Source organism: Rhipicephalus sanguineus, chromosome 2 (assembly GCF_013339695.2).
Source record: "Rhipicephalus sanguineus isolate Rsan-2018 chromosome 2, BIME_Rsan_1.4, whole genome shotgun sequence".
Classification (NCBI taxonomy): domain Eukaryota; kingdom Metazoa; phylum Arthropoda; class Arachnida; order Ixodida; family Ixodidae; genus Rhipicephalus; species Rhipicephalus sanguineus.
The window spans coordinates 17,204,774-17,219,644 of NC_051177.1; the positions used below are offsets into that span (position 1 = coordinate 17,204,774).

General features: G+C 43.4%; 1 protein-coding gene across 1 annotated transcript in view; it reads left to right on the top strand.

Annotated features, from left to right (window-relative positions):
• Positions 1 to 816: 816 nt before the first annotated feature.
• The window catches only part of LOC119381061 (lysosomal alpha-glucosidase), a 32,411-nt gene continuing 18,356 nt past the window's right edge, over positions 817 to 14,871 (top strand). Inside the window, exons 1-10 of the mRNA XM_049412142.1 lie at positions 817 to 820; positions 971 to 1,281; positions 6,588 to 6,733; positions 7,820 to 7,985; positions 8,939 to 9,035; positions 9,859 to 10,097; positions 11,046 to 11,177; positions 11,270 to 11,380; positions 11,678 to 11,794; positions 14,282 to 14,481. Of these exons, the coding sequence (XP_049268099.1) occupies positions 817 to 820; positions 971 to 1,281; positions 6,588 to 6,733; positions 7,820 to 7,985; positions 8,939 to 9,035; positions 9,859 to 10,097; positions 11,046 to 11,177; positions 11,270 to 11,380; positions 11,678 to 11,794; positions 14,282 to 14,481 (1,523 nt within the window). The remainder of the gene's footprint in view (positions 821 to 970; positions 1,282 to 6,587; positions 6,734 to 7,819; positions 7,986 to 8,938; positions 9,036 to 9,858; positions 10,098 to 11,045; positions 11,178 to 11,269; positions 11,381 to 11,677; positions 11,795 to 14,281; positions 14,482 to 14,871) is intronic.

Here is a 14,871-nt window from a genome sequence, read left to right on the forward strand (position 1 = left end):
CAAGAACTGAAAGGATAAAATTTTTTCACGCTGTCTCGTGTTGCCTCACGCAGCGTCTCGTTTTGCCCCGCAGGTTGGGGCAAAATGAGATATGTGGTGCATTTTTTGTTTCTTTTTAAAATAATATTTTGAACCGTCGCAGCTTGGCCATATTTATGTAGCACATACCTTGTACCCAAAAGAAAGTTCCTGTGTTGATATTTTATGGTAACGAGTAAAATAAAAAAAGATATTCACTATTTTCACATTTTTGTCGCGTTTTGCCCCGCCTTACCCTAATTTACACGTTTTGCATTTTTCTCATCTGCAGCGCCGCGTGCTTTCAGGCACAACGCTTTTCGTGGAATGCACTCGGTAAGTTAAGCCAGCAATCACATATCACTGCTAAGTTCATCTACGAAAAAAATTTAGCGTATTAGATCGCGTCGATATGGATCTAGTAACAGTGACTGCCCCGCATGTATGACTGCCAGCTTACCTTAAAGCACAGCCAGAGCATGCACGCTTGACAGCTGGGTGATACCATACCAGTACCAGTACGTTTTCTGGGCTCTTGAGGACTTGTTCCATTTGACGCAAAAAAAAAACGAAAACAGAAAGTTTTCGCGTCAGTACCCCTTTAACAGTTGTCCGAAGCATTACCGCTGATCAGGTAACGTGTTTCTTTGATCAGGTAACTGTTTGGCGGAATGCAGACGCTCGCAAAGCAAGCAGCTTGTTACGTCACGGCTCCGAATGCGCCAGTGTTGTCCGGGCGCTCTCGGGCCCCTCGTGTGTTTGTAAAAACATTAGGTTATAAATTAAGTGCTCGTCCATATGGGTTAAAATTTAATTTCGCCATCTTGTTTATAAACGCAGAAGGGTTAACCCACATAACACAGATAGTGATAGAAAATTGGATGTCATGACCCTTCAATTGCTAGCTGAACAAGGCGGGCTAATTGGTTGCTGCTGTACTCCTATTCTATAGGCTACGACGAGAAATGTGAGCTGGCCAGCGTAGTAGATCGATTCGACTGCTATCCGGAACCCGGCTCTTCGCAGCAGGGCTGCGAGGCGAGAGGCTGCTGCTGGGGCGCACTGGGCAACGCATCGGGACTGAACATTCCTTACTGCTACTATCCTTCCGATTATCAGGGATACGTGCTAGACGACTTGGATTATTTTCCGGATCACATCTTTGCAAAGCTCCACAGAAAAATTCCATCGGGCATCGACAAGGATGTGCAGTCTGTGGCAGTGAACATCGTCTTCTACGGGAACGACACAGCGAGGATCACGGTGAGCGCATCGTGTTCAGAAAGGCTTCTTATCACGTCGCAACCATGTTTCGATGGGACTCACCAAACCTCATATGTATTTAGAAGATGGGGAAGAATCTCGGGTTTGGCAGGATTGAAAGATTGATAAATATATTGTGCGAAATATTTCCTTGTCATTGGCGAACACGCGTGCGAATTGGAAGCACGAAATGCGCAAATAAAGTTCACTTACCAAAATTGACAATAATTTTATGGCAATAAAGTTGGTGAAAGGATGCTCTTTTACCAGAAATCCTTAGACATGCATAACTGTGCACGCTAGTGGTGCAAAAAAAATCTAGGAAAAATATGTTGTTTTATTATACGACACTCAGCACTCAGCGTTGTTTTATTATCCTCCTTTTTAATCCTCCATTTGTCCTCACTTACCCTCTATACGCACGCAGCTTTACAGCGGATCTGCCAGTGGCACACCTTCTTGATTTTGCGAAACTTGATCTTGGCAACACGAACTCCTCGATTTTGCACACCTCCTGGGTATTGAGAACACGAACGCAGAGGTGTGAGTGCAACTGCCAGACACCTGAGTCAAGGATGAGGGTTGCCTTTAATATTATTTTTTTTATTTTGTCATAGGCAACATTTGTGGCGAGTAGATAACGCACCATCGAACTTTGCAGTGCGGATTGTCCTGCAGTCTTGTGGCAGCTTGCAGCAACATTGGTGCCATTGCGAGCTACAGTGATTCTAAAATATTTCGTACGTGATTAATATAACGGTCGCGCCATGTGTAGCCATCCACGGCTGGGCTAGAGGTGGAAAGAGCAAAAATGTGAGTTTGCCTGTGCATCCTAACTTCGTAATCCACCATCTGCAATGACCTCCGAGTGTCGAAGGAGCGTCGACGCCGAATGCCATCAATATTAAAAATTCTCAGTTCCACGTTTAAACCAATTTTAATTTCCTGAGGTGACATCCGGTACCTAAAATATGAATTGTCTCGTGTGTTCTAACCATGCTTATTGAAAGAAAAGAAAGGCACGTATTGCTCGTTGCTCGTGCGAAGAAAACTTTAAAGAGCTATTATAGTTCTCTGTTGGGAAGTGGTGGGTTTGGTAAAAGGCAGTAAAAAAAGAGTTAGATTTTAGTAGTATTGAAGAGGAAAATGAGGCAAGGGCAGGTAGGTGAATTGGTGCTCAAACTTCAGGTGTGCTACCCTACACCAGGGGGTATAGAAGAGAGAACGATGGAAGCAAAAGCTGAGACAAAAAGCAGGCGCCGAAAATAAAAACAAGTGAGTAGCGAGTGAATTTCTCTAATAGGCCAGCGCCACGTAAAAACACAAAGCCTTGGCCACCCTTCGCGAGTGACGACAGTTTTCGTCGCCATTTCGAAATTGTTCCAAAAGAGCAAGGGAGGCTAACACAGCCGCTAACGACAGCCTGTGCGCCTGTAGCGGGGACAGCGGCAAAGAACATGTTGAATACTTTCTGTGCTACCACAGCAATCGGAAAAAGCACTATTATCTATTCCGATTCGGAAGGCAAAATATTCTGTGAAGGCGACGTTTAGCCACACTTGGCTTGGTGTCGCCGATTGTGGTTTAGCAAAGAAAAAATTCATGAGCCAGTCCACTCTGTGAAGGTGTATTACCTACGAAGCTGTGTAGCACACGGATTTATTTGCTTACTTATACATTTATTAATAAATTATTTATTTATTTATTTACTATTTTATTTTATTTATTTATTTATTTATTTATTTATTTATTTATTTATTGTTTACTTTTTTTCTGTTTATCTTCAGTGAACCAGTGGCGAGTAGTGGGGTTTGCCCAATTTCTGCGGCACATAACCATTCATGATGGTGATATATAGTTTTATCCGTAGATAGGGCTATCGAAACCGCAGTGGAGAAAATAAACAATCTTAAGTTACGATAACGAGATCGCGATGCCGTGTCCTCCCCCCCCCCCCCCCCCATTAAATTTATATTTACACAGGGCTGGTCTCGCGATATCGCCACTCTGTCAACTCTGCGAAGAAATAGAAACTTTTGAACATTATTTTTAGTCATGTTGCAGACATTCATTACTTACAAAAATACTTGTAGTTAATCCGTTTCCCAAGGTAGGTTTAAGTTTAACTGCAGAAATTGTACAAAACTTCGGTGCCTTCGTTTTGGGTCATTGTCACAGAGACGTATTTAATGCGCTTTGTGACTTTATTCAAGCCACTAAACGCATCCCATTTTAATCTCTACTTATTAAATATTCGTAAAGTAATTTTTAAAACGTATTAAAATCTCACACATCCATTGCTAATTGTTCTAGTCAGATGAGCACGGCTGTCTGGTCTGCTCGACATACTATAATAGCTGTTATTTGCTTTATTTCTCTTTATGTTTTCTTTACTTTTTTTAGTAATAAACATTCTTGTAGTTATCATCGAAATGTTACGATACGCAGTCTGGGTATGTGCCATAGTCTTGAGGATCTTACCTGCCTAAATATGAGGCAGCCTACATTTGTTCGCGGTCGATCACGATCAGTTTTAGATATGACATTTTGTGCCTCAAGTGTCCCACTGAAGTCTTGGAGAACAATTGATTTTGCTTCAAATAGCGACCCTCTTCACGTGTACATTGAAATCGCATGTCTAATAAAATCACTTGAAAGAAAAGAGAAAACATTGGTTAATTATAACAAAATTTAAAGCCTGCTTGCATTCTAATATTAAGACAGTCTCCAGTGGTAGAAATTAAGACCTTGGTAAAAATGCTTGCTCAGTTTTAGAAATCTCGAAAAATACATCAGAATTCGTGATTGCTTCGGCTTCAAACAAGAGTGCCCCGCCTAGCCGATGGTGAAATACTGAGTGCACACAGGACTACAGATGAAGAAAAGCCGTATGTAAAAGCCATTCATTAAGGCAATCATGATCGTCATCATCAAAAGTCGATCATGGCAATCATGATCGTCATCATCGTGAAAAGGCAATCATGATCGTCATCATCATCGACAAAATTGGAAAGATTATCAGCTCATTGCGGCAACATTTAAACGTACTGTCCCATGCGAGAAAGAGGAATATGATAAAAACACTTCGACTAAATGTTTAAATCTAAAAACAAAAGGGCATTATTCAACTTCCTTCGTTGTAGAAAGAAAAGTCCAATGCCAGGAAATGTAGACTGAATAGTTTATACCTCTCAAGAATTACAGGAATCATTAAATCTACTGACTCAGGGACAAGAAAACAGGTGAACAATGTACCTTCCAAATTTTGTTTATACACCAGCGTTTTCGGACTGGCCCAGATTTCGCAAACCACAATATATATTTGTTCAAACATTATTTGATTTACTAAATGTACAAATTCCTATGACTAGGCCACATAACATGCTTCCTATGACTATGCAACACTCCAGAAATTGTCTACGACGATATTTTTCCGATCCACGCGAAATTACTATCTCATGGCATTTTACATGGGTTGTTGCAAGAGCATCTGAATACTCTACCAACGAATGTTGTTATCGCAATCTGAGGAAAGATCTGGCATAGGAATATTTTGCTCTGGTCTTTTTCATTACGGTTGCCTGATTCTCTTCCTACTTTTATTGCTGAATTTATGGCAATAATATTAGGCTTAAGCAAGTTAAGTATTTCAATTACAGTAATTGCAATTATAACTGACTCATTATTTGTGTGCTCCTCTCTTTCCGCACCTGGTGACACGGCTACACTAAAGCTCTTTCAAGTAATAGTTCCCGCTCACCTTGAATGTATTCATTTGATCTGGGTACCTGGCCACAATGGTTTGTTATTAAATGATGTGGGTGATTCTTTAGCAAAGGCGTCGCTTTTGGCGCCGATTATTCGTGTTTTCCCGCTAACCGCGCATGTCACGATTGCAAGATTTCGCTCACTAGCATTCAGAAAACGTTTCTCAGACCCAGTATTGACAGCTTCTCCAGAGCATAAGCACCTCTTATTTTCCTGGCGCAGCGAGTTATCCACGTTAAAAATACTGGAACTGGCCATAACGAAATTTCCTTCGTGCGTTACCTCCCTCAATTTTTACTTGCATAGAGCAGGTTTAGCAACTTCCCCGCCGTGCCTCTTCTGTAATCGAAAGGAAACTATTGGTCATTTCTTTCTATCCTGTCGCCGGTACACGAAATCGAGGAAAATAATAATAGTACCACCTCTTCGCAAGCTGGGCCTGGAAGCATCAGAAGCGGTTATTCTTTCTTCTGGGGCCACCACTCTGGGATACAGCCACGGGGATGTTTTCTTCGCCATTTAGGAATTCGTCGGACAGTCTAACAAAATATCTAGCTATATTTTGCCTGCTTTAAATATTTCATTACCAATATTTTCTACGTCGATTCAATAGATTAGTTAATTATGGCTTCTACGAATGATACACTACATAAGAAATATTGAATGGGGTCATCCACTACTCGGCCGATTCCCTGCATTGAGTATGAGCCATGTTCAGAGGAAAACAACAACATCAAAGAGGAAGTTGCCGTAACAAAAATTTGTTGCCGCGTTACTTCCCTCCATTTTTACTTCAATGGATCAGGTTTAGTGAACTCCTCTCTGTGCCTCTTCTGTAATCACGAAGAAACGATTGGTTATTTTTTCATATCATGTCGCCGATTCAACACATTGCCAGCTTAGATGATATGCTCTGGCGGTGCCCTGCGTTACGAGTTGAAAACGTTACACCGTCAAAGTGGGATGCTGCGCTACGCAGTACGGATTTAAGGACGCAGCTATGGGCAGTCCAACGGGCCCACGACGTGGCGGACAGGTTAGGCCTATTTGTCCCGACGTGGGAGCGGCCCGCTACGTGCTAGTTCACGCCCCGACGGACCTAAATAAACATTTTTCCATACCATACCATACCACCTCTTCAAAAGCTGGGCCTGGAATTATCAGAACCCATTCTTCTTTCTTTTGGGGCCACTACCCTGGGGTACAGCCACAGGGATGTTTTCCTTGCTGTTCAGGAATATATCATTGCTACTAAAAATCTATTGCTAAATTCCATGGGCATTAAAATTTTCATTACTCATAATTGACACTTCAATTCAATGATTAAAAACAAATAGCGTACCAAGGAGTTACACCATGCAGAAAATATAGGAAGAATTCACAAACTACTCGGCCGATCCCCTCCATTGGGTATGTGCCATGAGGAGAGGACAACAACAACAACGACCGCCAGATTTCTTTTCGTTTAACCATGTAACGCTTCGCATCAAAAAAGCAAAAGGGCTGGTTCTACAATGCAAGGTGCTTTTTTTTTTCAGATCACGGATGCGACTCAGACACGCTTCACACCTCCTGTGCCAAAAATTGCAACACGAACATACAGAGGCAGCCGCCTTTACAACGTGAGCGTCTCGAAGGACGGTCAACTGAGCGTCTACCGTCTCGATCGTCAATCAACAATTCTGTAAGTTTATACGTGCTTTAATTGTAACACAGAAGCGTTAAAAGCAAGGGTAGTTGATTTAACAACCTTTTGATGAAAAAATACACGACGACAGACATTGAAAAACACAGGTCCTGGTTCACTAAAATGTGCCTTAGAGCGGTTTGCGATAACAGGAACGGAACAAGCGCAAAAAATCCATTATGCATTCGGTTAAGACGACTTGAAGGCGAAGGCCATCATCTTTTTCTTCTCCGTCGATGTATTGATCCTTCCCCGCCCCCCTACGAAAGCTTTCTGCTCCGAACGTGGTTTTGCACTGCCTCCAGGATTGGAGGAATTGCGAGCCTTCTGCACTTCACCTGGTCTTGCATTGTCTCCATGATCCGCCCACCTTCGACCAAATGACGGCGTCATGCGATGACGTCATCATGACATCACACGATGACGTCACAAATTTTGGCGATCTGTGACGTCATGCTGACGCCATATGGTGGCGTCATCATGTGAATATTTTTTGCATCACTCGCGTTGATGCCGCCGACGCGGGACGCCGATGGTCAATTTTCGCGTTTGATGAGACATCTATAAGGCTTTCGCCATAAAATGAGGAACAAAACGTTAGCGAGCATGGCTGACCAACGACGTATGAATAGTTCTAAGTACCGAAACTGTTAAGCCCAGCCATGGTCTTCAGAAAGAGAACCTTAACTTTAGATGAGATGTCAGATTCATTGGATGGGCTATCGCAGTTTTGTCAGAACAATACGTTCGAAAAAACCTTACCAAGGTTTCAGAGGAGTTATGAGAACATGGAGAAAGGAAGTCATGCTTATGACGTCTATGATATACGTGAGCATACTGACGGAAACTTGTCGTTTTCTTTTTTTTTTTTTTTGCCTGACACATTGTTGTTCTTTACTTAGCGCGCAGTGAAAAGTAATGCTAACTGCCGGAAAGAAAAGCATCGGAAAGAACGAGTATACTTCACAAAAACGTTCCTTTATAAAGCAGTCATCGTCAGCCCTTGGGTGCTGAAGTGTGTGTGCACCGTGCGTATAATGGGCCATACACTAATCGAAGACCTACTTCACCCTTCTTTCCCAGTTTCCACACGAACCTGTCACGCCTCGTGTTCACCGACCAGTTTCTTCAGCTTTCCACACTACTGCCATCGGACTACGTCTATGGTCTGGGAGAACAGTGGACCACGCTGCGCCGAAGCCTCAACTGGACCAGCCGTTTCTTCTTCAACCGGGACAGACCTCCTATGGTCTGCATTTGCATCAGCCGCACTCATTAGGAGACTCAGGCAGAAACTCCCTACTGGACATTTGCGAAATAGTGGGGAGGATTGGCACCTTGGGATAGTGCAATAATTAACTGCGCCTTGGCGGTGACAGAGCGAACTGGCAGGTGCACCAAACCATAAATTTGGGAAAGGAGGCACAAAGAGGTTTCTTCACTAAATGAATCGTGTTCTTTTATCTCGTATAGTCCTTTTTGTTACGTTGAGGATACAGAGGTGCATCCTTTGTCATTTTACTGTATAATTACATATAGAAAAGGGTCAGCCAGCTTACGTACGTACTGACGTAGATAAGATGGGACTGCATATATGCCTGGAATAGCATAAATGTAGCTACGAGTTGTACGGAGCTAGCTGCAGGCTACATAAGGCAATGTCGCTAGCACCCTTTTTTTAGCTATGTCACTGTGACACCGTTTTTGGGGGTCACGAGACACTAAAAAAGGTGTGATACGAAAGTCGGAAAAAAGAAGAGCCTTATAAAAATTTAGTAATGGTTCTAGTTAATGGTTGTATAGGGTACCGAGAATGATGAGGATTAAGTGGAATGTAGAAAAAGCTCAGTTAGCCCCTTGGATAGTTAATTCAAACCTAATTAAAATGTCCACTTGCACCCTGAAAACACAGAAAAGTGCCTATAGGCCCTCCATAAGGGAACAAGGCTACGTATTACCCAAGTGTTGGTTGACGGTGTTGGGCTAGGAAAGAGTGCACTTAGCACGTAATCAGGGTTAATCATGGGTCTCATTAGACCGTGGAATGTCTATAGCTTTGCTGCAAATAGAGCTTGGCGTCTGTTCTCTCCTCCCGTGTTTGAACTCTTTCATGATGCTCCCTATATGTACACTAAACAAACCCTCAGTGACGTTAAGACGCATTCTCATACTGATGATGATTGTAATACTTCTACATTCTAGCGTGGCCAGAACCTCTACGGGACGCACCCTATCCTGCTTGGAGTAGACGACGACCGACATGGATACGGTGTATTCTTGCACAACAGCAATGCCTTGGGTGGGTTTTCCGTCTGTTCTTCCTGTTCGGCCCTTCCGAAGGCCCAGTCAATCCGATGTCTGCACATTGGTCACCAACCACTTGTTAATTACTCATTATTTAGCGACCCCAAGAACAATTTACCCTTTTCCCAACGTTACACTTACCGTCAGAATAATGCAAACTAGTTTAACTGTTGTCAGATTAAAATGCATCGTCTGTCTACAGCTACAATTAAATACTTAACGCACACGAACTGTAGTCTAAAGTCCGTCAGTTATTCGTTGAGGCAACTGTCGAATACTGCTAACCAGTATTTACGCTTAGGCACTTACAAATTTGAAGAGGGTCATGACAGATTGGTTTGTAATATGGTATAAAAAACGTAATCGTGTATGAATAACAGCAAAATTTCAAAGAGGCTCTGATGCATTTGCCTGAGATGACTCGAAGGCGAAAGCTATTCGGTGGGGCTATTATTCCATGCACTGCGTATCGACGTCAAACGTTCACTAATTCAACTTTATTTATTAACTTTCCCGAATTAACATTCACTGGTTAACTTTCACTGCTTAACCAAGTACTCACTCAGTTTTCTTTAACATGATATAATTATGTTTCACTAATTAATGCACTACTCACTTACTTTGCTTTATCATACATACACAGTCATGCTCTCACTCGCTTTTGTATGGTTTTTCCCTCCCCTATAGACGTCACATGATCTACTTTGCTTCCCTTCTCTCACGCCGCCTAAGTTACGCTCAAGGCCTCGTTCACGTTAGGCTTTCGCCTCAATAAAAATGACATTTACGTTGATCACACGCATATGTCTCTCCTTCAGATATCGTGCTGCAGCCCACTCCTGCAGTCACATTCCGCGCACTGGGCGGCGTTCTGGACTTCTTCGTGTTCGCTGGCCCGACGGCGGCCAACGTTGTGAGCCAGATGCAGCACGTCGTGGGCATGCCCGCAATGCCTCCTTACTGGGGCCTGGGCTTTCACCTGTGCCGCTTCGGGTACAAAACGCTAAACCGAACTCGGTACATCATGGAGATGAACATCAAGGCCGGAATTCCGCTGGTATTTACTCAGAGCTTCTTGAGTGTGTCACGACTATTGGGAAAACTTTGCGGGCACTAAGGTCTCTACCCTGGAGGTTATTTTTAATGCGACAGCTCGAAATGTTTGTATTTTTGTTTACGACGATCATTATCCTTATCGACGACGCGCGGTTAATCTTCTCGTCATCAACCACCTCGTCATTCAGTTTTGCAACTGCCCCAGCATAAAAAAAGGATTATCCGCAACCCGTCAGCGAATAAGTGTGCGCGCCAATGTCGATCACGCTGGCCACTCTATATTTATAGTATTTGTCACAATTAATTATTACGCAATGCTTTCAAGCTTCTAATAGGAAATGTTTGTCGTCTAGTATGCTGAGCTTATTCGGTCATACGTGCAAAGAACGCGTTATGTAGTACAAATCACAAGAAAGAGAACCTCACTAATGCGTTTCACTGTCGTCTGTTTAGACCATTAATTTGGGGTGCAGTGAATGTATCTGCCACAACACTGCGCATCATTGCCATCTGTATAGCCCGCAATAAAAATGTGCAGTGAAGCCCAACATAGAACCATAGTTTTCCGACGCGAAGTCTAACTGCAAATGTTTCTCATGCTTAAAACAAAACTTGTTCTTGGCATTTTTAGAAAAAAAAAATGTTATAAAATATGTAATGTCATCCTTTATTACTACTTTCTCGCCAGATTTCGCACAGAACTGCCACAGTTATCTAGAACGGCCGAAAAATATAGGCTAAAATGTCCAGTAAAGTTTCTTTCTTCACAGACGCATTATGTCGGCATATTAAGTATTTGCTCTTTCGGAGCACGCTCCTAAGTTACTACGGCTCGAAAATCAATTTAAGTGCTGATATATACACAAAAATAATAATACAATGGGGCATTGCGCACTTTGTTGCCTAACTCGTACAAATGTGTGCGATATTTTCTCTTCGCGACATCAAGGACACCCAGTGGAACGACATCGACTACATGAAAAGCAATAACGACTTCACCTACGACAAGGACAGGTTTGAAGGGCTTCCGGAATTCGTCAATGATCTCCACGCTTCTGGCCGTCACTACGTCGTCATCGTGGCAAGTAGCTTTAAGAGAACCTCGAACGCTTTCTTGAACAAAATATTTTTGATGATACATGCATTCTGATACGTAGTACACGTGATCCGCAGGATCCCGCAGTGAGCGGTTCTGAAGCACGCGGCAGTTACCCTCCGTACGACGACGGGCTTGCTATGGATATCTTCGTCAAAAATATCACCGGAGGCATTGTTTATGGAAAGGTAATGGTATGAAGCCTTAGTCAAGTGCTTTGCCTGCCTTTGTGAGCTTTTCTAAGGTTGAAAAAACTCAGAAGAAGACTCAGAATCTTCCTCTACACGAATAAATGCTCCTATGATAAAAAACAATTGTGCAACACGCGGTGCATTGAAAGTAGGCTTCTTGATGGATTTACACAAAAAAACTTGCTGTAGCTACGCAAACTGTATAAGCATGGCAGTGGTTAGCCTAGCTGATAAATGCGCAGCCAATAATGTTAGCCATTAATATATCCACACCTCGCATTCCACACTCGACAGGTTTGGAATGACAAAAGCAGCGTGTTCCCCGACTTCAGCCACCCCAATGCGACGACGTACTGGATGAAGCAGTTCGCTAGGTTTCACGATGAGGTCCCTTTCGATGGAGCCTGGATTGTGAGTACAAGTTCTTTCTACCACCTGAAAGGTTAGGCAAAGTTGCTTTTTTAGCTGTTGTAAGTGAACTTCAACTGTTGATCCTTAAAAGCTGATTCTGCTGTTAACTGTTTGGTGTTTTAGTGCAACCGGTAAAAGTTTTTTCCTTATTGATATGTATAAGAAGATGTTGGCGCACAAATATGGCACCGGCTACTCTTTAGCTCTTCAAGGGATCAAGCATACAACATATTGAGTTTACAGTTACATATCTAACAACTTTTTCACAGTAACACTAGGAACACCAGGACTATTTAAAAAGATAGCGTTCTCACAGCGTTCTCACAGTAACGTCAAAACAAAAGTAATGCGTGGCATATACAATATGCGATTTCAGTAACATCTTGATACTGTATCAGATAACCTCAAAATTACAGGTAATAATGTGCCTAATAACGTCTCTAGTCAGCAGGTAGCCCATACATCATGTGGGTGTATCATAACGTATGGCCAGCATAAGAGACAACACAAAAAATAACTGCGTCATACATATAATAAGCGACCTTCATATAGTGAAAACATAACTGCCTTAATAAGATCCAACAGTGCCGCTGTCTTCAAGAAAGCGTTTTAACGCTTTGAAAGCGCTCTTCTGTAGCCTGGCCACGAGCCATAAAGTTTCTTCATACTGAACGGTCCAGTGCCATTAGTTCTGATTTCAGGCAGCATCCCGGTGCGTCATGATGTAGGCAACCTAGAGGGAAGTGGCATATATCTTCGTCTACAAATTCACAGTCGCATTCGGGAGTTTCAGTATGGCCAATTCCGTGCTAGCGGTTTTTGTGGTTCTATATTAACGAAATTTCGAAGTGCTGTAAATCAATATGCTGTAAATCCGATCTCACAACTCTGTTCCAATCACGCATTTCTACACATTTAGAAATATGTTGCCATTAAAGTACTTCTCCATTCATTTTTCGTAACTGGTAGAGAAATCATATCATCGTTGCGATGTGCTTGTCGTGCTGCTTCATCGGCAGCTGTGTTGCCGGGAATGTTGCGATGTCCAGGAATCCACTGGGACCTTTTTTCATGCTTCCCTTTTTTGGATTTTTGAGCTGTGGAATTGTTTCGTAGGTCATCACTGCTAATTTTCGCTTTTGTGTTGTAGAGTGGTGTTAGCGCCGCCTGTGAAAAACTACCCATGTTCGCGCATCTCCTAAAAAAATTATAAACTTTATCGCACATAGAATAGCGAACAGCTCAGCTGCTGTGTATGATGTCGTGCGAGATCACTTCAATCATTCTCACATATTTAGGTGCGGTATAATAAATGCTGAAGTTGAAGAGGTTTTAACTCCGGTGTCATCAGTATAGACAGGTACGTATCCTGGATACCGCAGTACATCTGGTAACGCAGTAGTTGTCGAGCAAGCCTCTTTGGTTGTTGTTAAGAAAGAGAATCTCTTTTTAGGGGCGAAGCACCTTAGGGTCTCGGCGTGCCGGCGTGCATCGTCGTCGCCTGCTGTCGCGGCTTGCATAATCGTCTGCTGTCCTGCGCAAGAGAGGGCGCCACCACCTCAGCGCTCGCTGTGTGGCAGGAGAGAGCGAACGGCGCGCGTTGACTATGGAAACGCTCCTTCTGCGATGAACGCTGAACTACTAGCTCGCAAGGAACGAGAACGCGCCCTCGACCACGAGAGACAACGCCGACGCAGGCAGCGTCTGCTAGCGAGTTTCTTGATTGAAAAAACCGACTGCTCGCGCTGCACAACCGTTCACTGGCCACCGCGTATATATAGGCACTTGGTCTTGACCTGCAATGTAGTGCCGCTGGGAGATTTCTCTTGTGCGTAGTTGAACAATAAAGATTCGCAGCGTGCACGTTAACTAAAAGAGGACTGCGGGTATTTGTGTCTAATCCCTCTTCTGTCTCTCATTGCCAATTAGTAATGATTTTACTGTGGGAAACACCGGCGCACACTGCATGCTTGGCCCCTCCACAGGTTTCACGTTAGTGGAACTGAAACACCCTTCCCTACATGCTTCTCCCCCTCCCTAATTTTTTCTTTCTGTTTTGCCTTTACTTCAGTTTTGTGTGTGTGTATATATATGCATACATACATACATATATACACGAGCTGACACCTCGCTCTTTTTTATTATGCTATCTACTGACAATTGCATTTTTGGTAGTGTAGGCAGCCATGGATGCCGTCACTTGCATTGTGCTGAAGAATCAGATGATCAAACGACGTAAAGACACTGTTGAAGACAACACCTACCAGAAAGCTGGAGCTACGCCTTTCATCTTTTCTGATGGACTCGCTTGCGTGAATTGAAACAAACAGTTCGCGCGGCCTGTCCTCCTACTCGAAACTAAATACGCCCTTGAATCTGTGGCAAAACTGACGGATCTGGTATGCAGATTATTCTGACGGCATGGCAGTGAACTAAGCCCGATGTCAAATCGCGAAAAGTTGTGAAGATTGTTTTCACGTTGTGCAGGACATGAACGAACCATCCAATTTCTACGACGGTCACAAAGACGGCTGCCCTCCGAACCAGAAAGAGGATAACCCCCCGTACGTGCCAAGCAGAGAGAGGCTGTGCGCGAAGACACTTTGTATGAGCGACCGTCACTACATCTCGTCCCACTACAACGTCCACAACATCTACTCGCAAATGGAGGCCAGAGCGACGTACAAGTACGTTACTAGTTGCATGATAAGCAAGGCTTGTGTTATATCGAAAGTTCCCCGCAATGTTATCCTCTTTGAAACGCAGCGGCGAGAAAGTCACCTAGCCTGCTTGATCTATCCCGCTTCCATTACGTCCGCAGAAGTCTCGCACAGCGACTGTCTCTTCCTGATCTTTTCTTTCTTCATGCGCTGTTACCTACTTCTGTAACGACTTCGAATCTGTGAATTTAGCCCATCCCCACTTTTCCCCAGCATTGCTTTAAGCGACTCTTGCCTGTGTCGGCTGCTGGTCAATTAATAATTTCAAGTTGTAAAACGTGGGCGGTTTCTACGGGTGCCGCTGAGTGAAAGTGTAGCATTCCATTACGATGTACTTAGTCGTTACCAGTGTTGCGG